At 41.6% G+C, this 20,822-nt stretch overlaps 2 protein-coding genes across 5 annotated transcripts; one reads left to right on the forward strand and one right to left on the reverse strand.

The window, feature by feature from the left end:
* Positions 1-471: 471 nt before the first annotated feature.
* Positions 472-10,704, reverse strand: LOC129772558 (sodium-independent sulfate anion transporter-like). 4 transcript variants are annotated; one of them, XM_055776218.1, is made up of 5 exons: positions 10,601-10,704; positions 10,170-10,522; positions 2,092-2,523; positions 1,675-2,034; positions 472-1,614 (listed from the first exon to the last, which is right to left on the reverse strand). In XM_055776218.1, exons 2-5 carry the CDS (start codon positions 10,249-10,251, stop codon positions 647-649), a joined length of 1,842 nt encoding a protein of 613 aa, XP_055632193.1. In that variant the 5' UTR covers positions 10,252-10,522; positions 10,601-10,704; the 3' UTR covers positions 472-646. The 4 variants fall into 4 exon arrangements, with proteins under 4 accessions (XP_055632193.1, XP_055632190.1, XP_055632191.1 ...); XM_055776215.1 differs by lacking the exons at positions 10,170-10,522; positions 10,601-10,704 and adding exons at positions 2,590-3,096; positions 9,364-10,162; XM_055776216.1 differs by lacking the exons at positions 10,170-10,522; positions 10,601-10,704 and adding exons at positions 2,590-2,936; positions 9,308-10,162.
* A 6,300-nt stretch (positions 10,705-17,004) lies between these two features.
* On the forward strand, positions 17,005-20,472 carry LOC129772604 (sodium-independent sulfate anion transporter-like). Its single transcript, XM_055776220.1, has 4 exons — positions 17,005-17,399; positions 18,445-19,100; positions 19,157-19,912; positions 19,973-20,472. The coding sequence occupies exons 1-4, from the start codon at positions 17,339-17,341 to the stop codon at positions 20,330-20,332; spliced, it is 1,833 nt and encodes a 610-aa protein (XP_055632195.1). The 5' UTR covers positions 17,005-17,338; the 3' UTR covers positions 20,333-20,472.
* Positions 20,473-20,822: the final 350 nt, after the last annotated feature.

The raw sequence follows: 20,822 nt of genomic DNA on the forward strand, positions 1-20,822 counted from the left end.
ATCGGTGATTTATTGCTCACCAAATACACAAATTTAAGACTTTAGGTCTATAAGTCCATCGTGTCACACGTTATCAAACGCATTTCGACATCTAGTATTGCCATTGCAGTTGACTTTGATCCAGATTTGTCCTTTCTAATATGTTCAACACTCTAACCAGTTGATGTGCAGTAGAGTGTCCCTTTCTTAAAGCCAAACTGCTCTGGCAAGAAGGTACTGTTCCTGTCCAGACGCTTCGTCAATCTATCCAACAGAAGACGCTCGAAGATTTTGCTCAAAGCTGGAAGAAAACTAATTGGTTTGTAGCTTGACGTAGTTTTTGATCCTCCCCGGGTTCCAGAATTGGGATAATTTTTGCTGTTTTTCAAATCGAAGGGAAGTAATTTAGCTCCAAAGCTTCTATTCGTTTGGCAATTCTTTGACGTGTTTCTATGATGGCGATCGAGGGATGTCATCTCAATTGAAGCAAAATTTCAGCCTTGAACAAGCCTTCTTATTCTGATATGTTCTTATTGTCACTAGCGGTGAAAGTTCATTCCCTCATATCACATTCCTGGTTTTGGAATAATTACATTCTTCCTCAATCGCGGAATAAAAGCTCCTCAATTACATTCTATCGAGGAAACCCAGGCTGCTGACATCGTCGTCAGGCTTGAATGAGGTTATCATGCCTCAAGTCACTAACAATCTCCTCCAGGGTGTCGGCTCTCCTAAACAGTGGCACAAACAGCTCGGCGTCCATTCGAAAAGCGGTGTTCTGCGCTGGTCGCTGCCAGTTCCAGAAAACCATAGCCCGTTCCTGAATTCTTAAATCTCCGACCATGCTGGCGAGAATCTTCGCCACTGTGCTGTCGATGTAAGCCACCGCTGATCCCTCCAGCACAACCACATCGACTAGATTTCGCTGGGAAAGTTTTAGTACACTCTGTTTGAGGTATTCCGCGGATGAATAGATTAAGCTTTGGTCGGGAGTTATGACGAGCAAATCGGTGTCGTTAACCCGCTGGATGCGATGGGTGATTTGCGGGCGGGAGGTTAGGTACAATGTGAAGCACAAATTAATACCTATGCCCACTAGCATTCCATACTCCAAACCGACGAAGAGACAAGCGATAAGGGTCGCGAGGAATGGAATTAAATCGATCTTCTTTGTGCGCCAAATCTCCAACGCCGCGTGAAATTCGGTCATGAACAGCATGGCTGCGATGATAACCGCGGCCAATGTGGCCTTTGGAATGTAGTAGAACGTACTGGTGAGTAAACTGAGGGCCAGAAGCACCACGATTCCCGTGACTACACCACTGGCAGTTGTTCGTACCCCGCTACTATTGTTAACAGCGGAACGAGTGAACGATCCGGTAACAGGCATCGACGAGAAAAAGGATCCTGCTATGTTGCACAGACCCAGAGCGATCATCTCCTGAGTGGCATCAACGGCTTTACCCTTCGAGAAGGCTTTTGCGATGGCAATGATTTCCAGAATGGCGATAAGTGGAATAGCGAACAGTGACGTTCCAAGCTCTGACACCATGTCGAGGAATTCGTAGGTTTGGTTGTTGACCACCGTTGAAAAGGGAGGTGGCTGCACAGGAGGCAATCGGGATGTTACATTACCTGCAATATAGAAGAACATAAAAAAAAATCTGTCAGGAGGAAGACCATAACGTAACTTGCCTGTCAACAGAAATGGAGCCGTCCCATCTGTACTGAGACAGTACGCGAGTATCGTCCCTCCGATGACAACCACAGCGTTCCTTGACAGAGACACATATTTTCCCGTTGTCTTCCATCGTCCACGAAGATTTTTCAGTTGCATCATTAGCAACAGAATAACGATCGTTCCCACGCCGAGGACTGTATCCCACGGTCTCGTCTGCTGAATGTTTTCAAACACATTTATCCACGATTCAAGAAATTCATTCGATTTCCCAGGAAGACCAAGCAACGATTTGACTTGTCCACTGCCGATGGTTATCGCTGCGGCAGTAGTAAAGCCTGCTGTCACCGGCATCGAAATGAATTGTACCAGGAAACCTAACAATAATCCGGAATAGAACTAGTTACAGCAAGAGCATCGGATGATCTACCCACCGAGGTTCAACAGCCCCAACACCAAAATTGTGCACCCCGCTAGAAACGCGGACAGGATAGCGAACGCCGGTCCCAGATTTGCTACATGTATCTGTACCATCAACGACATGATCGCTGTCGGTCCGATCGATACGTCCTTACAGCTTCCGAACACGAAGTACACAAAACAGCCCATGAATGCCGAGTACAGTCCATATTGTGGGGCTAGACTAGCGACCACGGCGTACGCAATGCCCTGTGGGATCACGGTCAAACCTACCGTAAGGCCGGCCACCAGATCCTCGAACAGATATCGTCGAGGGTAACTTGGCAACCAATGGAGTATGGGAACGCGCTTTTTCAGAAGCTTCACACTGCAGCATCCGTTTCGGCATCGTTCGGACACAAGTGTCCCCAAGTGGGGGATTCGTTCGGTGTAGTCGTCTTCCGCATCTGTAAATTAAGAAAATAGATCACGCCAATCAACGTCGATTTGTTATTCGAATGTTTAAAGGTTACCCTTCTTGTGTGTTGACCCATTCTGGGCCAAAGCGAATTTAGAATCCAATGGCACGGACATCGTGCTAGCTGGAATACTTGCCGTCATATTCTTCTACCACTCAAGTTACTCGTTGGCTTAATACTAAAGAGAGAACAGCTCTTAACATCGATGAATCGCCAACGTTGAATGGTGGGAACAGAGAGCGGGAAGCAAATCGGAAACCACTGCGTATTGACCGAATGTACAAGAAAAGCGATAACGGATGTCCACCAGCAGCTGATAGGCTATCAAATGCGCTGAGATTAGCATTCCAAACAACGGTGCCCCCCACTGGTATTGTAATTTTAAGAATCTTTCACGTAAGCTGCGAATCATTATTGTTTGAACGTCATTGCCCAGTCATAATTGATATGAGTTCGGCGGTCGTGCGGCGATTGGCATTTGGTCATAGTATCTGGTTGGTTTCTGTTTTCACAATGGCGCCAAGTTGTGGAATCGGATACGATCCATATGTTAAGATTAGGCTAACCAAATAGTTCATGAGTGAAAACCGGGCACATAAGACCAAAAAAAGAAAAGTCATGTTATTTTTTGAAGTGTTTTATTGAGTGAATTAAACCAATCATTCGAAAATTCTTAGACGTACCGTTTTTTCGACCAATTTAAATTATCCCATTTTTTATCAATTTGTACCGTATTTTGAATATACAGAAAATTCTTATACATATTCCTTAATAATTCATTATCGTTATTTTCGATAATTTTATTCGAATGAACATCTGATGAATGAATTGGGATTTACAATGTTGTATTCGCAGAGATTTCACACAACTGTCTTCAACATGCAATCGATATTGACAGTTCCGTTGTAAAACTTTATAAATATATTCAAATTTACACGATTCGTGTAGGAAAATTGAAGAGTTTTTGTGAATTCGCCGGTGAACATGATGCTAAATTGCTTCAGCAGGGTGACACACGATTCCTTTCTCTTGGACCATCTATCGAGAGGATGCTTAGTATTTTTGAAGGATTGCGTTCTTATTTTCTTTCACAAGAAAAGTGTCTTGCGGTACTACTGGCTTTAACTGAAAACCGATGCTTAAAACTATGGTTGCTTCCTACCAGAGACATCAGTTGGTGGCCTTTTAACTCATTTATTTATTACAATAATCAACAGGCAGAATCTATGCCCTAATGATATTTAAGTTGGTTAATATTCTCTTAAAGTTACGTTTGATAGCTACCCTACATAAATTGAAATCAAAGCCCTCTGCAACTCTGTTGAACATTCTGAGCAGACCGGATATACTACCGTAGGTCGTGTAATTTGTTCGCCGGACCGGTATACGCAGCAAATTTTGGTTCCGCAGACTTCTTGGAGGCACCTGTAGTTGGAATGAACGGAGCAACGCCGGACACTCTGGACATCAGACACTAGCATAGCACGGGCGACATTGCGGCGAACAGCTAGGGTGTCTAAATTGATTAGAAGGCATCTACTATCATAGCTGGGTAGCCGAAAAGGATCCCTCCACGGCAAGCGTCGAAGAGAAAAGCGCACAAACCTGCGCTGTACAGCTTCAATTCTGTCGACACCATTTTGGTAGTAAGGACTCCAAACTTGACAGCCGTACTCAAGAGTCGAACGTACCAGCGAGCAGTACAAAGACTTCAAGCAATATATGTCATTGAAATCTTTACCGATTCGAAACAAAGAGCCCAGACTTCTGGAAGCTTTGCCAACAATATATGAAATGTGCTGCTGGAACGATAGTTTGCTGTCTAGAAGTACCCCTAGATCTTTGATACAGTTGGTTCTCTCGATGGAAGTATCCAAGAGTTTATAATCGAACAAGATCGGTTCCTTTTTTCTTGAATAGGTGATAATGGCACATTTAATTGGGTTCACCTTCATGCAATTAGCAATACACCATTCGGCAAAACTATCCAGCTGTTGCTGAAGTAGGCAGGCATCGGCAGTCGAGTTGATTATAAAATAAATTTTCACATCGTCGGCGAATGACAAGCGCGGAAGGTTCAGCTTAAAATTGACGTCATTGAAGTACAAGAGGAAAATCAACGGCCCCAGGTGGCTGCCTTGAGGAATCCCAGATGGCGCGTCGAATTTGCGCGAGAAATGATCACCAATTTTTACTGCTAGCTGGCGACCGATTAGATATGACCGCAGCCAACTGATTATTCTGCCGCCAAACCCCAAATTCTCCATTTTAGAAATCGCAATTTCGTGATTAATGCTGTCAAACGCTGCTGTCAGGTCGAAATATATCGCATCTGTTTGTTTGGCGCTATTGAAACCTTCCGTTATATAAGCCGTTAAAGTCAACAGATTGGTTACAGTAGATCTCTTAGGCATAAATCCATGTTGGTCTTCTACAATATAATGCTGGCAGAAACTAAAGATCGGTTCCAAGACAACAAGCTCAAGCAGTTTGGCGACCGAGCTTAGTGCCGAAATTACTCGGTAGTTATCGATTTGAGTCTTGGCACCCTTTTTATGTACAGGAATCAAAAACGTCGACTTCCAGGAAGTTGGAAATTTTCCACTAATCAACGATAAGCGGAAAATGCGACAAAGATTAGCTGCGCATTTCTTCAATAGAATAGACGGAATTCCATCAGGACCAACTGAGCAAGACGCCTTGAGTTCGTTCATAGCAGATTGTACCATTGGTTCGTCAACCTCGATATGGGAGCAAGACTGGCCGAGAAAAGGTACGTTTCCAGCAGCAGATTCAATTTGCTCGGGTGTTATCGACTCATCCGAAAACAGGCTTCCAAATTTATCAGCAAATAGGTCACATATCGTTTGTATGTCAGAACTCCAGCGCCCATTGTACTCCATTGTAGAAGGTAGACCGGACTCATTCCTTTGCTCGTTTACGAACTTCCAAAAAGACTTAGGATTTGATTTCAGTTTCTGCTGCATGTTAGTTATGTAACTACGATAACACGATTGAGTAATTCGCTTGTATGCATTGTTTAGTCGCACATAATAATTCCTAAGTGGCACGGTTCGGTACTTGGCAAATCGACGTAATGCCGCTCTCTTTGCTGTTTTCATTTGACTTAGTTCCCTAGTCTGCCATGGAGTATGCGAATGCTCTAAAGTAGTTCGCTTCGGTACATGCCTGTCAATAGCATAGTTCACAATAATGGAGAACATTTGAACTGCATTGTCTACATTAACGACCAAGCTGTCAAAATTATTTTTTTAACGAAGGCCATTGCACAATGGTCCAGGAGGTGCATTTAAGTGGAAATTGGCATTTAGAGGTTATTCAGGTAATTTTTTTTTGTTGAGTAAATTAAAATTTAAATCATGAATTCCTCGGGTGAAAACCAATTAATAACATTGAGGAGGATTAAGATATTGACAAGTTCTGCATCGCAAAATGTTGGTCTTGATAAGCTCTAAAAGTTGCATGAGGACAATTTTGTTGTAGAATTTGAAATATAAAAGTTTTTTTTTCATGGTCACCGTAATGCAACTTACCTCTATGTATAAAGATAGGAATGTTTTTGTTTCATCGACAATTTTGTTTTTGTTTTTAACTAGTAACTAGACTAGCCTTTCATTTTTTAAAGTAACGCAGTATGGTAAAAGTTTTCACAATTTTTAGAAATTTAGTCTCCTGTATTTTACTTCAATCAACAAGTTTTGACGTAGGACTATGTTTCAAAGCAAGATTGGCAAATCAAAAAACACGTTTTCACTAAATAGTTTGAATGATAAGAACTATTTTTATTTTTCAGTCGGATGTTGATGGTTTGCATATCAATCGGATTGGAAATTTTCTAAGAATTGGTATGTTATAATCTTTTTATAGCCGGAGTGCTCGCTTTTTAATCAATAAAAATGTGACTCAGCAAACAATCATTAGCCGTTATTGAACTAATCATGGTTTAATAATAGTATTAAATGCCTAATAAGACTATATGCTGGACTAATTGTTGTATGAAAGCTTATTCAGACCAAATTGAAGCTTTTGTTCAATCATTTATATTCAGCTGGATAATACGCCAGTGAAAAGTTTCGAGAGTGCTTTATTCGAAAATGAAAAAGCTCAACAGACGCAATTTGAGTCTGAAAGATATTTTTTATTTGACTATTTACACTCTACCCTACCGACACGAATCGATCATTAGCTGTAATAAAACCAATCAAGTCGAACTATAGTATTGAGTGCTCAATAAGGCAATATGCTGAACTATACGTTGTATAAAAGCTTATTCAGACCGAATTGAAGTTTCTGTTCAACCATCGGTAAACACCTGGGTGATTTGCCAGAGAAACGACTTGAAAGCCTTTTTTCAACTGCAAGGCAGCTTTTGTACAACACATGACGGACTACCAAAATGAGCATTTCCTGCCAGTATTTTTAGGCTCATGTTCGACAAAGGCAAAGGTTGTAAGTTTGAATCTTGGCTATTTTTTTTTTTCAAAAGTTCATCAGAAACCTAACAAGTTTTATCTAGTAGCTGTAAAATACTCTAACAAGCATCTGTCAATTCTATTTAAATTCTATCTAAAGAAATTTGGTAGAAGAAAATAATGCAGTCAGACAAAGATTTTCTTCGATATCGCAGTCTAAGAGCTAAGTAAACCAGAATATGGTCGAATAGAAGTTTTCACTACACCTTGGAGTTGGATAAACGTTTTCTAATTGACTTTAAACTGCATTTAACGAACAATATTGGCTATAGCTTAATAATTTCATAATAAATATGCTTGAATAAGGCTTGAATAGATGATTTGATGACCATTAGCTCAGGCATTATCAAGCATACAACTGAATAAAACCATCATAAAAACGTCACACTGATGAGAAATTGTTAGTTGAAAATTTTTGCAAACTTTATAAATTTGTGTCGAAAAAGACTGTTCCATTCAAGCCATTTCATCGATGATATACTTCAGGAAAATATTATGGAAAACTATCAAACAAATCCTGCAAATTACATGCTTAAAGTTATCGTCGGAAACAAAAACAGATCATTTTTGCATTAACAGCTGAGAACAGCTCTATCATGGTTGCCCATCGCGATTACACGACATATGAGCCAGAGCGAAGGAGGTACATTTTCTATCTCTACATGCCAAGTGAAATTCAATAAAAAATATTTTCCAAAGTGGGTTCTCATGTGGGAGCACTTGCGATAGCTTGGATAGCTTCGCAAGGACCAAAACCCCTGGTTTAAATTAACAAAAATTGGAAGCATACCCATATTCCCATACATTTGTTCTGTGCATTTCTGTGCCTATCTACCCGTGCTTTCTATACCGAGGAACGAATGTAGATATAAAATATAATTTATATCTGCCACTGCGAATTGGGTATGCGTAAATCGCTCACTCGAAATACAAATGTAGCATTCGTTCTCATGGACGCTGTAGAGAGACGAGATATTGCAAATTAACCCCGCCCGTTTATAACTTATCAAACGTCAGCCTCTCATAATCCTGATGCCTTTTGCGACTGGCATAATCACGTAATTAATTCTGCAAAGAGGGAACATTAACAGCAACAGGAACAGCAACATATTTTCACACAGAATGTCTCGGTGACTGCTTAGTTGAAACTCTTACTCGTTCCACATTTACAGGTGTTCTTCAATTCCTATGCTGTCCATTTGAGCTTCCTGTGGCGATCTCACAAATCAACCACGTTACTATTGCTTTGAGCATGGAACACCGATCCTGAGCAGGGAATGTTACAATGTCAACTGAAGCCTCTCTGTTTCGCAATCACTGACCGATTGATTTCACAAAAGGCGCGGATGACGTGGCCTCGATGTTCACGAAATCGACGAAAATTATTATAGTAATTGAAAATGGAATCTCAAGAGAAATACAGCAGCATGGCACCTGCCATTCTATGAACTCTCCAGACGAAGTGGTAAACCTGCGAATTGAATTAAATAATTTCATAGTCCTGTGTCAACAACGCGGTGTTGTCTTGGACACAACTCTCTTTATTTTTTGAGAACCCTTTGCATCACACTAGTCGAAAATACTTCTTTACTAGTATGCTAAAGAATTTTGATAAAATCTCCAAAATCAACAGCAACTTTAGTGTCAGATACATCATCTCTTTCAAGAAGGCCAAAGAACGTTTAAAATCTCAATAACTAATATCTGATGGAGGGATAGCTTTTCAAAAAAAATCGTGGTACAAATGGACAATATTACAAGTATTTTTTTCTTTGTACTCAAAATACGATAGAAATTGATAAAAAGGCGGAACTATGAAAAATAATTGAAAAAACGGCACCCTAGTTATGATGCTACTCGCCGCATTTAGTCGGAGACGAATGAATCCGAATCCGGAGACGGAAGAAGACTCCGGGAACAAACAAACAAGGAAACAAGCAGCATTTCCTATTGTTCACTTTATTTTTTGCTACTATCAATCAATAGAACAAGCAGGAAACTCATGCTTACAAAGCTCTAAATGAGTCTTACTATATACCGCATGCTCGACGGATATATTGAGTATAACAATTCGAGATCCTTTTCCTTGTTGTTAAAACTTTTTCAGTTGGCGATATTCGGCGAAGAGATATATGGAAATAACTCTCCTAATTCTAGCTTATTTATTCGCCAAAAATGTTCGCTGCTTTTAAATGCCTTCGGAAGCCTTCACTTTTTTCACCGAATTTATGTTTCAAAAACCACTCATTTCAATCACAGCACAAGAGAATGTAACCAACCGTCACATGCACACCTCGCGCATTACTTCGGAGCGCCAATCAACTAAACTACGAACCTCTATACACTCCAGCTTCTATCGATGCAATAGTCTCCGATCTGACGCATCTGCTTTGGAATCATTACCATTATTACGCTCATTATCACCCATAAATGGAACAATAGTCAATCTCGTCAAACCTTGGTAACACAGTAGCGTAATAGACGATTGATAGGTAAGATCATAATCACCCACAGCCAGACTTGTAGGTGTGTATGAGTGGAGCCTCCAGTGACCTTAATGGAATAATGTGTAATCATAAAATAACAGTGACATTACTACTTCATATGTGTGAAAAAGTCTCTCAAATAATCACATTTCGCGAATCTAGCGTTTATTTGTTTGAAGATAAAGTTATCGCCTGATAATGGATGATCAGCTATAGTCTATAAATATACATTGAGAGCTCACAAGATGATTCACTTGCACCGAAAGTGTCATAGAGTTGGAATGAATATAAGTTTATATAGTGAAGACTGTAAAATACGAATGTAGAACGCAAATTAGCAATAGAACATCCCCATATAAATTTACAGCAGCATTCTGACCTCGTTCTCTGTTACACTATCTTACTTCTGTTTTATTCATATCAATTAGATAAGGCTCAAAACAGCAATCTGCTTACTTGCAGTTACAATTCGAACTAAACTCCTCGCTTTGCTCAGACATGAGTTGTTCAGATTTCCAGCTCTGCATATGCGAATGAATCGTAGAATCTCATTTGTGAACGGTTCAGGAATTGCTATGTGTAAGGCAATGTTTGCGTAGCAAATTGATTTTCTACAAATACCTAATTTTTGAACCACGTCGGTAGAAACCCTTACCTTCACCAGTAGATGGTAATCCGTCTCCATGTTGAGACAAACTTCGATACATTTTACCCGTTTGTACATCACAATTGTCCATTAAAAAAATCTCGCAGTGAGTTATCTCGGCACTCTTCTCTTCGTTGTGGCAAAAGGCTGTTGTGGCACGGGCCCTTATAGACGAATCACTAAACTCTGTACCTCGCAGTGTCCCCAATCGGTTCGTACGCTTATCAACGCTGCCGTCTGCGAATCGCTATCCAAATGCAACCACGGTTGATAAGAGTTTATGGCGTCGTCGGGGATGCATCATTACGCACAGTACACTATTTATCACTGTTTAACGTGTCATGGTTCTCTCCAGCGTGCTTCTAGAAGTGATAAACAAATCATTCGTCCCAGCAAAAAAGAATTGCAGTTTCCATATCAAATGGATCAGAGATAACAACCTTCACGATCCGTACTGGTGCCATCCCCGTGCGACTGATACGAAATAATTGTAAACATTGCGAACAGCTGATTTTGACGTTATTTACACGCTCGCATGAATGGAATCACACACATCTCCGTTTCGAAGCATTCATTCCGGATGTAAACAAACGGTTCATTACGAAGGTGGCGGGTGAACCTGTGCTTGGATAACACAGTGGGCCAGCATTATAATTTCGCGAAACAACTCTGAAAAAAATGAATGCAAATGAGAAATGAGCTACGAAAGTAATACTGGAATTGTTACCAGAAAATATTTTTGTAGATGATACAGAATGTGTTTTATTTAATCAAAAAAATACCAGTAAAAATAAACCTACTGTAACTCCATAGCCCCATTAAAATATTCCAACGGTGTTAAACAGCATAAACTTGGAGACCAATTCACGGATCTGTTACGCGTAACTATTTGTTCACATATACAGTGATTCAAATTAGAAATCTTACCCCACCATGCAGATCTTTTTTCCCTTCTTTTGAAAGTCCAAAACGAGCTTTCGGAACATTCTATTTAATCATAGTGTCATATGACAGAGAAAAGGTTTGCTATCTGTTTTCAGAATAATGGTTTTTATTTCTGCAATAATTGCGAATGTATGAAAATTGAGTCAAACTCATATTCGTACGGTAACGCCCGTCTAAAGCCGGGGTTGGGTTGTAGAGGGTCAATTTCATTTTTTTTTTTGCAGAGATGAACCAGCCTTCGGCTGAAAATCTCTTTAATAAAGAAAGAAAAAAAAATCTTTTTTAAAACTTTTACATGACAAATTTTGTGATGTAAAAGTGAAAGTCCAAATTTATATTTCATCCTCTACAGATTACTGTAATATGAAAATGTTCATCAATGGGCTATTATGGTTTTGATTCAAATAAGTCCTAGATAAAATCTTAATATTAAAAAAAATTATAGTAAAAAAATGGCTATCGCTTTTCTCACCGAAACGACAAACGTGTTCATTTGAAAGCATATGTTTTTGCCTAAATTTTGCATGTAGTCACAACCATGGCGAACTGCGGCAACAAAACTTTTTAGTTGGTTCCCTACCAGAAATCACTTTTTTCATAATTTTTTTCGGGCTTCATATGAACAATTTTTGCAATACCTAATGGAAGAGAAATTTTGTATAGTTTTTCCAGCAACTTTTTTTTACGTTAAAAAATGCAAGCTATCGTTGAAGCTACAGAGCGTTACAAAGTAATGTACTTTTTTTTTCAAAAAAATGTAAAAAAAAAAGTCAGTATGTCTTTGAAAAGTTATAAAAAAATCAGATTTTATGATATTGCGCTCAGATCGGAATTTAAGCCCTTGAATATTATAACAAGAAAGACGCTTGTCAGATGATTAGTTCAATTAGTCAGAATGTGAAAACAAAAACGAATTATTTTGGATTCGGTAGATTGGATGGACTTTTTTCTAGTAATCTAATGTCATTCCTCACGTTATCTCTGTGTCATTCGTTAAACAAATGTATAGCGGCACGATACTTTACTGTCACATCACGTGCAGACAGAACCAGCGCGAGCGCAATTAAATCTTCATATCATTATCAGAATCGTAAAAAATTCGGCACTTTCTTTGAATGAGAGAATTAGCGACATTAGCGACAATTTATTATTATAGCGTTGGTTCTATGCGATAAATAATCATTGGTTCGGTGGTAAAGAGATTCATTGAAAGTGACCCACATTTCGTTGGTCGTTACTTCAAAGTAGTTTTTGCCAACGAATTTAGACTAGCATACTACTTAATATGAACTTGATTTGCAATAAAACGCAATACTCAAACGAACAAGAATCGCTACCGTTGATCATTCCGCGTTGACGGTATTGAGCTGTGTTCACTTGTTTAGGGAAGCGTCAAATGATAATTGATTTTCAGGAGGAATGAAAATTACCTTTTCCGTATCAAATTAGTATTCTATTTAAATGAAAAACACGTTTTTTGTTTCGGTGGTGAAAAAATCTCAGTTCCCAATAAGTCATTCACGATTTATCACTCATCTTGCAGCGAGGCTCTCCAATTGGCCTTTCTATCCTTCTGTAAGGTCGTGTATACCACTAGGCAGATAATGTGAAAGCCATGACCATAGCAATATAGCAAGTGCCTTCCTCTCACTGACAAATTTCGGGAAGCTCTATAGAATTACTAGAAATACTCATTCATGCATTTAGGCTTTCAGCCTAGAAAAAAGGAATTAATCTATTGATCTGGGACAAAACATACTCAAAATAGTCGGGGGTTTTCTCACATATATAACTAGCACAAAGCCAGCGAATAACATTGTACATTTGACGACTAAAGGGTGTGTCACATCAAATTACATCACAGAAAAAACGCTATAGAAATTCGCCCAGTAAAGCGATCCTTTTGAAAATTTTAGACATTAAAATAAAAACTATTAAACAACTTTTGGCATTTTCTTTTTATTCATACTTCGAGCCCAAGCACAGAATCACAGAAATTTTTGAACAGAAATCCATTTTCTCTTGAAGTCCGCTTCCGATTTGACAACTTTTGGGAGGGCCTGCTTCCGGAGGGCCTGCTTCATAATCGCCCAATATTTCTCTATTGGGCGAAGCTCCGGCGCGTAGGGCAGGCTCATTTCCTTTGGCACGAAGGTGACCCCGTTGGCTTCGTACCACTCCAACACGTCCTTTGAATAGTGGCACGAAGCGAGATCCGGCCAGAAGATGGTCGGGCCCTCGTGCTGCTTCAAAAGTGGTAGTAAGCGCTTCTGTAGGCACTCCTTAAGGTAAACCTGCCCGTTTACCGTGCCGGTCATCACGAAGGGGGCGCTCCGCTTTCCGCAAGAGCAGATCGCTTGCCACACCATGTACTTTTTGGCAAACTTGGATAGTTTCTGCTTGCGAATCTCCTCCGGAACGCTGAATTTGTCCTCTGCGGAGAAGAACAACAGGCCCGGCAGCTGACGAAAGTCCGCTTTGACGTAGGTTTCGTCGTCCATTACCAGGCAATGCGGCTTCGTCAGCATTTCGGTGTACAGCTTCCGGGCTCGCGTCTTCCCCACCATGTTTTGCCTTTCGTCGCGGTTAGGAGCCTTCTGAACCTTGTATGTACGCAGGCCCTCCCGCTGCTTGGTCCGCTGGACGAATGAACTTGACAAATTCAGCTTATTGGCGACATCCCGGACCGAACTTCTCGGATCACGTCAAAACTGCTTAACTACGCGCTTGTGATCTTTTTCACTGACGGAGCATCCATTTTGGCCGTTCTTCACCTTCCGGTCGATGGTTAGGTTCTCGAAGTATCGTTTTAGTACTCTGCTGACCGTGGATTGGACGATTCCCAGCATCTTACCGATGTCCCGATGTGACAACTCCGGATTCTCGAAATGAGTGCACAGGATTAATTCACGGCGCTCTTTTTCGTTCGACGATATTTTTCCAAATTTACGAAAAATTGACAGTGAAGCATGGCCAACGTGATCTATACACTCTTATCTAATTATAAGCGAAAGCTGAAGATATAATTCCTAAAAATTAAATTTCTACAGCGTTTTTTCCGTGATGCAATTTGATGTGACACACCCTTTACTAGATCTGGGAAATCGATTTTTATCAAGCGCATTACGGAATTCGAAACCATCATCACGATCGCACCGTCCGACGCGAATCCTTTCAGACGACCCTTTTAAGAAAGTCCGTCCTTATGAAATCGATCAATTATTAAATTGTAAATCCTTTTATTATCAGCAGCACCATGCGATACCGCGACGTAAAATTCATCATGTACCTTAATGTAGCTCTATTCAAATGTAAGAAATTTCACACGCAGCAAAAAATCTGTACCAATCTGTACTTTTTGACGAAAATCTGTATTGTACCGCACAGAATCTGTACCAAAAATAACGAAAAAATGTGTACCTTTCCAGATAAATTTGTACGCTGGTTGTAATAACGTTTGCATTAAAAAAATGGACAAAAATTGCCGATTTTCCAACGGTTTGTCTTCACACCCACTGACGAAACTACCCATGCAGCATCAATCATAGTAACCCATGAGTCTGAAGAAAAAAATGACAGCTTTATCAGTCGAACTCTAACCGTGATGGCGAAAACAGTGAAGCTGAAAAAGTGTGCGCGTTCAAAGAACGGTACCCCGCCGCGTCGAAAACGAACATCGTGCGGCACTTTGTGGACGCCGGATACGCCCGTTCCGACATCTACAACACCTTGGCACTATTGAACAACAATCAGAGCATCGAAAGAAAGCCCGGTGCTGGACGGCCGACGACTCTGAGCGTCAAAAAGCTCCGAAGGTGGGTGAAGAGGAAGATCGAGGGAAAAGTGGCCTGGCAAACTTGGACATACATGTCAGGAAGCGGAAGTCCCGTCCACTGGTCTCGGAGCTGCTGGCTATGACGCTGCCATAGCCACTGTCCCGTCCACTGGTCTCGGAGCTGGTCATGTCGATTTTCCCGGCGAATCGCGACGTGGCGGTGATGATGGACGACGAGACCTATCTCACCCTGGATGGCAACGACTGCCAGGGCACTTCGTATTTTACTTCCCCCACGAAGGAAGTGAGCTCCGAAGTGAAGTTTATTTCACACACCAAGTTCCCCAAGAAGGTGCTGCTGTGGCTGACAATCAGCGAGGGGATGTCAAAGCAGCGTTTCTTTAACTCCGGACTGGCCGTGAACGGCGAAAATTTATAGTACGTAGTGCCTGCCGGAAGTTGCGCCGTTCATCAAGAAATACCGTAAGGGCGAAGACGCGGTGTTCTGGCCGGATCTGGCGTCGGCCCACTACTCGAAGCGATCGTTAGAGGAGATGGAGCGGCTGAATATCCCCGTCCCCGCCCAGCGTCCCCCAGCTGCGTCCCATCGGAAATTTCTGGGCAAACCTGAAGCGTGAGATCTATTTGAAAAATTTCGTCGCGAAAACTGAGAAGGAATTGATAAATAGAACGAATAAAGAACTCTAAAACATGCCTACACGCATGTTTTAGTCAGCCATGGCGAATGTCCTGGTTAACTGCCGAAAGGCCGCTCGCAAGGGAGTAGTATTTTGCTGTAAGTAAGCTAATATAATTAGCTTCCATGGGAAAAGTATCGAACTCAATTATCTGTCTTAGTTTTTTTTTTATCACCATCCTAAAAAAGTCCACATCTCAAACTTTTTTGGATTGTCCCGCCCACTCAAAACGACATCCCCACATCCCCGAATTGTTTTTTACGCATTCTTAGATCATATGGGCCTTTATTAATAGTAGTTAGCAACTGTTTCTCTAAGAAAAAAAAGTTTATTTCGGCAGAGAGGATTAATGAATCAAGCAGTGCTTCTCAGGCCCAATACGCTCGACCGTGTACCAAAACATATAGCGTCCGACGAAGTGTTGACGGAGTTTCTCGGCGGCCTTCCCAGGTTGCCAAAAATTACCTCGATCGAGACAATTGAAAAAAAAATGAAATTGAAATGTAATACGGCGTCGTTATTAACTATTTGAAGCTCGAATCTCCGAAACTTGAGAATGACTACGAAGCGTACAGTCTATCCAAGCTAAAGTTCGAATGAAATTGGAAACATAAACATTGCTAATGAAACTTTAAAGGAATCAGCAATGAATGTTCGATGGAATTTGATATATTATAATGAACATCAACAGAGTTGTATGGCCAAAAACTTCACACTTTCACACACAAAAGCATAAAAACGTTTGCGAAAAAATGTAATCAACAATGTTCAACAAGAAAGCAGCATGTGCGATAGTCGATTCGTTCAAATTTGCGTAACGTGCAAAATTTCTCGCTCGGTTGTAGAACCGGTTTCTTTTCTGCTAAGTCATGTCATATTTGGAAGGCACACGGCGCCCGAGTGTGTATACGACGTATACTGACCAATACGGTTATTTGCTTTTAACTATTTGACATCAATGAGACGTGATTCGTTACTACTTGAAGCATCCGAAAAACCTGAATGAAATGATGAAGATTAATCAATCAAAGCTAGTTTGTATTCCGACCCATGAACCTGCGATTGACACCGACCAGCGGAAGTTGAATGACAATTTATAGACACCATTGTTTCGAATCGATCTACACTTCCGTAATATTTTCGCCGGGGAATTGGGTTATCGGGGAGCTCAATCAACGACCCGTGGGCAAAACAGCGTCACGTGCGGGCAATCATTAGCACGATACATTTCCCGCATTTCTGTTCTGCGTTCCACGCAGGTGTGGTTATCTCTTTCCCGCTCGAACCTTGTTATTAGATTTTTCCAACACATCAATAAAAATCTCACGAATGAATGAAGCGGATTGATGCTCGCTAATAAGAGAAGCGTGCGGCGCAAATGAACCGGATGGCTTATTGGGGATCTATAGTCGGGGTTGCAAATTCGCACTCGCTTATTCCTATTCCGGCTGGCGGACGGATCGATCGTGTGAATCGTGCCAGGGCAGAAACAGCACGCAACAGGTGTTAGTGGTCATCTACAGTTGTGCTGTTTGGTAACGAGTGAACGCTGTTTTCCCAGAGTCGACGCAGTCGAGAGTTCGCTGGCTTTCAGCCGCAGTTGTCAATTGACTCGCGGTGGGGTTTTCCGTGTTCATTGGCATTCCTGGCGACAACAAACTAGAACTTATGTTCGAACTGTTTTTTGTTCGCGAAGTCGCTTAGTAGTGCTCAGTGGGTGAGAAGTGCCTAACATCGAATTTATTTACCCTGGACCAATTATGACGAAAGAGATTATACTCACCGACAAGGAACTGTTCCCCAGCCACCAAATTCCAGAAGGTATGTTTTTGTTTTCGTACTTATCATATGACTGTGTTCGTGTTTCCAACGCGTTGGATTGAAATATTTAACATAAGTATATGAAGAAGATATTCAATTCTGTGCGGTGAATCCCGAAGCGTACGAACAGGTTTTCCCCAACGTTGTAATATGAATGAAATTTCTATATGAGTTGATTCAATATGTGTTCTATGGCCATCACTTTTACGTTTAGATTGGAAGCTCAGAACCTGTTTTCAATATCCCTTCGTGGCCACAAGTGTTCTCCTCAATTGAAAATGATTCTCGATTCTCGCAAAATACTTTTGTCGTTGTGTCCCACCAACTACATTCTATCATCCTATGTTGCCATCTACGTGAATTGTTAACAGATTTTGTTATGTCTTTCTGTTTATTCGAAAGTTAAATAACATCTCCAGACACAAATCTGCAAACAAGCCTCTGATATCGTTCTAAGCCCTTATTAACAGCGGCACCATGCCATGCTTCCGCATCGGTAGATAACAGTACTATAATTCACCATCGACAATTTTTCGAGCTTGAGCTTGAGCTTGGGTAGACTGTACACTTCGTAGTTGCTCTCCGTGATTGATCTGAACCAGCAAAATTGCACAGAGAACACGCCGAATGACTCTTGGGAGTAGCAAATCATTCTCATTGTGCAAGTTTCGGTGAATCGACATTTAAATAGTCAATAACGACGCCGGCCACGTCCTTACAGTCATCAGGAGTAGGGGAGGAATGTTAGTATGATATTCGTGGCCCTAGGGCAAAAAGGGTCGCCTCTGTAGTGTGGGTCCCTAGCGATTGCCAAGGAATGGATAGTTGTTAGTGTGGGAAGGTAAGAAACAGGATTCACTGTGATGAGTGATGTGATTAGGAGATTATCAATTTCTATCATTACATAATAATCATGGATAACAGCTATTACAACCATCCTACTTAGGGGCTTTGGACCCTCTACTCTGGTTCTCAGTAATTTCAATTTTTCGAATAACTAAACTAGATTAAACTAAATTCACTTACCCCTGTCATCTCATTTCAGATTTCGATCACAACTACCAGGAACAGTTTCCGGATCTGCGCCCTCTAATTCGGCGACAATTTCGGGGCATCTGGACTCGCGAAAATGCACTCCGCAGGTTCCCCGCTCTGCAGTGGGGCCCCCAATACACGCCGAAACAGTTCCTCTCGGATGCGATCGCCGGAATAACGGTCGGGCTGACCTCCATCCCACAGAGTATTGCGTACGCGGTTGTCGCCAATCTCGAGCCCCAGTATGGACTGTATTCGAACTTTATGGGATCGTTTGTGTACGCCTTCTTCGGCAGTGTGAAGGACATAACGATTGCACCGACCGCCATTATGGCGCTTATGGTACAGCAGAAGGTGCTAGAGCTGGGACCTGCCGGGGCCATCCTGTCGTCGTTTCTGTCCGGGTGTATCATTCTACTGCTGGGGATGATCAACTTTGGATTCGTGGTTCAGTTCATATCAATGCCGGTGATAACGGGCTTCATTACGGCCGCGGCGATGACAATCATGAGCAGTCAGGTGAAATCACTGATGGGAATCTCCAGCCCTGGTAAATCCAGCCAATTCATTGATTCTTGGAGTAACATTTTCGAGAATATTGGACAGACACAACTCTGGGACTCATTGCTGGGTTTTGGATCACTAGCGATCCTGATCTGTTTCACGGTAGGTTAATTCCGATAATTTAAATTCTACTATAAACAAAGACGCACATTCTACAGCTCATCAAAGGTCGTGGCACGGGTCGGTGGCGCTCTTTCACCAAGTATCTATGTCTTCTCCGGAACGCACTGATCGTGATCAGTGGAGGCACTTTGGCATACATTTGTGCCACCTATGACACACATCCGTTCCGGTTAACGGGAAAAGTTGCATCCGGGTTCCCCTCGTTGGAACCGCCACCTTTCTCCACCACGATCAAGGATGAGTTCTACGATTTTCCCCGAATGCTACAAACACTCGGCTCGTCAATCATAACAATTCCGCTGATTTCGATTCTGGAGATCGTTTCGATTGGCAAGGCCTTCGCGAAAGGAAAACCCGTCGATGCTACTCAGGAGATGATTGCCCTAGGGCTGTGCAACATCGCCGGTTCGTTCACCTCGTCGATCCCAACGACGGCTTCATTCGCCCGAAGTGCCATCAACAGCAGCAGCGGCGTCAAAACCCCCTTCGGTGGAGTATTCACCGGCGTGTTGGTACTACTAGCACTAGGACTTCTTACGGAGTACTTTTATTACATTCCCAAGGCAACACTATCGGCGGTGATCATTGCCGCCATGGTGTTCATGATCGAGTACCGTGCGGTGGCGGAGATGTGGCGCATCAAGCGTATCGATATTATCCCGTTCCTGGTCACTGTGGTGGCATGTCTGTTGACGGGGCTAGAGCTCGGAATTATGGTCGGAATCGGAGTTAATCTGTGCTTCCTACTGTACCTGATATCCCGCCCTAGAATCGATCATCGGTTGTTGACGGTAAGATTTGTTCAAATTTGAGCAGCGGTTGGGAATGGTGTTGAAAGAATCGCATTACAGGTGGACTCAACAAGGGCACTTTTCCTACGCCCAACCAACGATCTTGCCTTCTCATCGGCGGAGTATCTACGAGAAAAAATTATCAAGATGGCTGCCAAGCACGAGGCCGATGTGGTGGTGATCGATGGCGAGCTGATCAAGTATATTGATTCGACAGTGGTGAAGAATATGGCCGGCGTGGTAGGGGATTTGAAGGTCCAGGGAAAGTATCTTTTGCTTTGGAGGTGGAACCGGGAAGTACAGTATTCGCTTTATCGGTACAAGAAGGACCAGTTCCTGCCGCTGTTTAAGGCAGATGCGAACGAAGAGTTGATGATCAAAAACTGGAGAACCGTTTGTTTCGGAGAGGGATGCGTTTAGGGGAATGTGTGATATGTGAGATTAAGTATTCATCATGAATTTTAACTTTTTATCCATCAATTTTATATTTATTATAAAAGTGTTAGCAACAATTCAAAGTTTGTTCATCGAACGAATAAACAATTTTCAATTTTTTAGTGTATTCAGTGATTTTCTGTGGAGAAAAATGCCCAAATGTTTTATAATTTCTGATGCAGAAATTTAATTGTTTTTCTTTTTTTAGTTCAATTAGTAAAAGTTTGATGCGGAAAAAAATCGAACACATCAAAACGCAACCAGTGTGGTGTAAGTAGGCATTGGTTGTCAGGTTGTCATTGATTGTTCATTTGTTTAAATCGTGGCTTCACCGGATCGAGCATTTCGCGATTCGAAGCTGTACGCTCGGAACGAAACGGAAAAACGAAATCGAAAATAAGCAAATCTTTCGAAATCCCCGGAGTTTGACATTCTGAAACGGTTTAGGGAAAGTCAAATCCAGCGAATCGTACAA

Source organism: Toxorhynchites rutilus, chromosome 1 (assembly GCF_029784135.1).
Source record: "Toxorhynchites rutilus septentrionalis strain SRP chromosome 1, ASM2978413v1, whole genome shotgun sequence".
NCBI classification, from domain to species: domain Eukaryota; kingdom Metazoa; phylum Arthropoda; class Insecta; order Diptera; family Culicidae; genus Toxorhynchites; species Toxorhynchites rutilus.

What these genes read in the sequence shown, in the direction of transcription:
- LOC129772604 (XM_055776220.1), top strand. Translation starts at nt 17,339, where the DNA reads ATGACGAAAGAGATTATACTCACCGACAAGGAACTGTTCCCCAGCCAC. An exon ending in CAGCCACCAAATTCCAGAAG is followed by an intron (nt 17,400 to 18,444) that starts GTATGTTTTTGT and finishes ATCTCATTTCAG; the next exon opens with ATTTCGATCACAACTACCAG. An exon ending in TCGATCATCGGTTGTTGACG is followed by an intron (nt 19,913 to 19,972) that starts GTAAGATTTGTT and finishes ATCGCATTACAG; the next exon opens with GTGGACTCAACAAGGGCACT.
- LOC129772558 (XM_055776215.1), bottom strand. Translation starts at nt 2,677, where the DNA reads ATGACGGCAAGTATTCCAGCTAGCACGATGTCCGTGCCATTGGATTCT. An exon ending in GTTGGGGCTGTTGAACCTCG is followed by an intron (nt 2,035 to 2,091) that starts GTGGGTAGATCA and finishes GATTATTGTTAG; the next exon opens with GTTTCCTGGTACAATTCATT. An exon ending in GGCTCCATTTCTGTTGACAG is followed by an intron (nt 1,615 to 1,674) that starts GCAAGTTACGTT and finishes TCTATATTGCAG; the next exon opens with GTAATGTAACATCCCGATTG.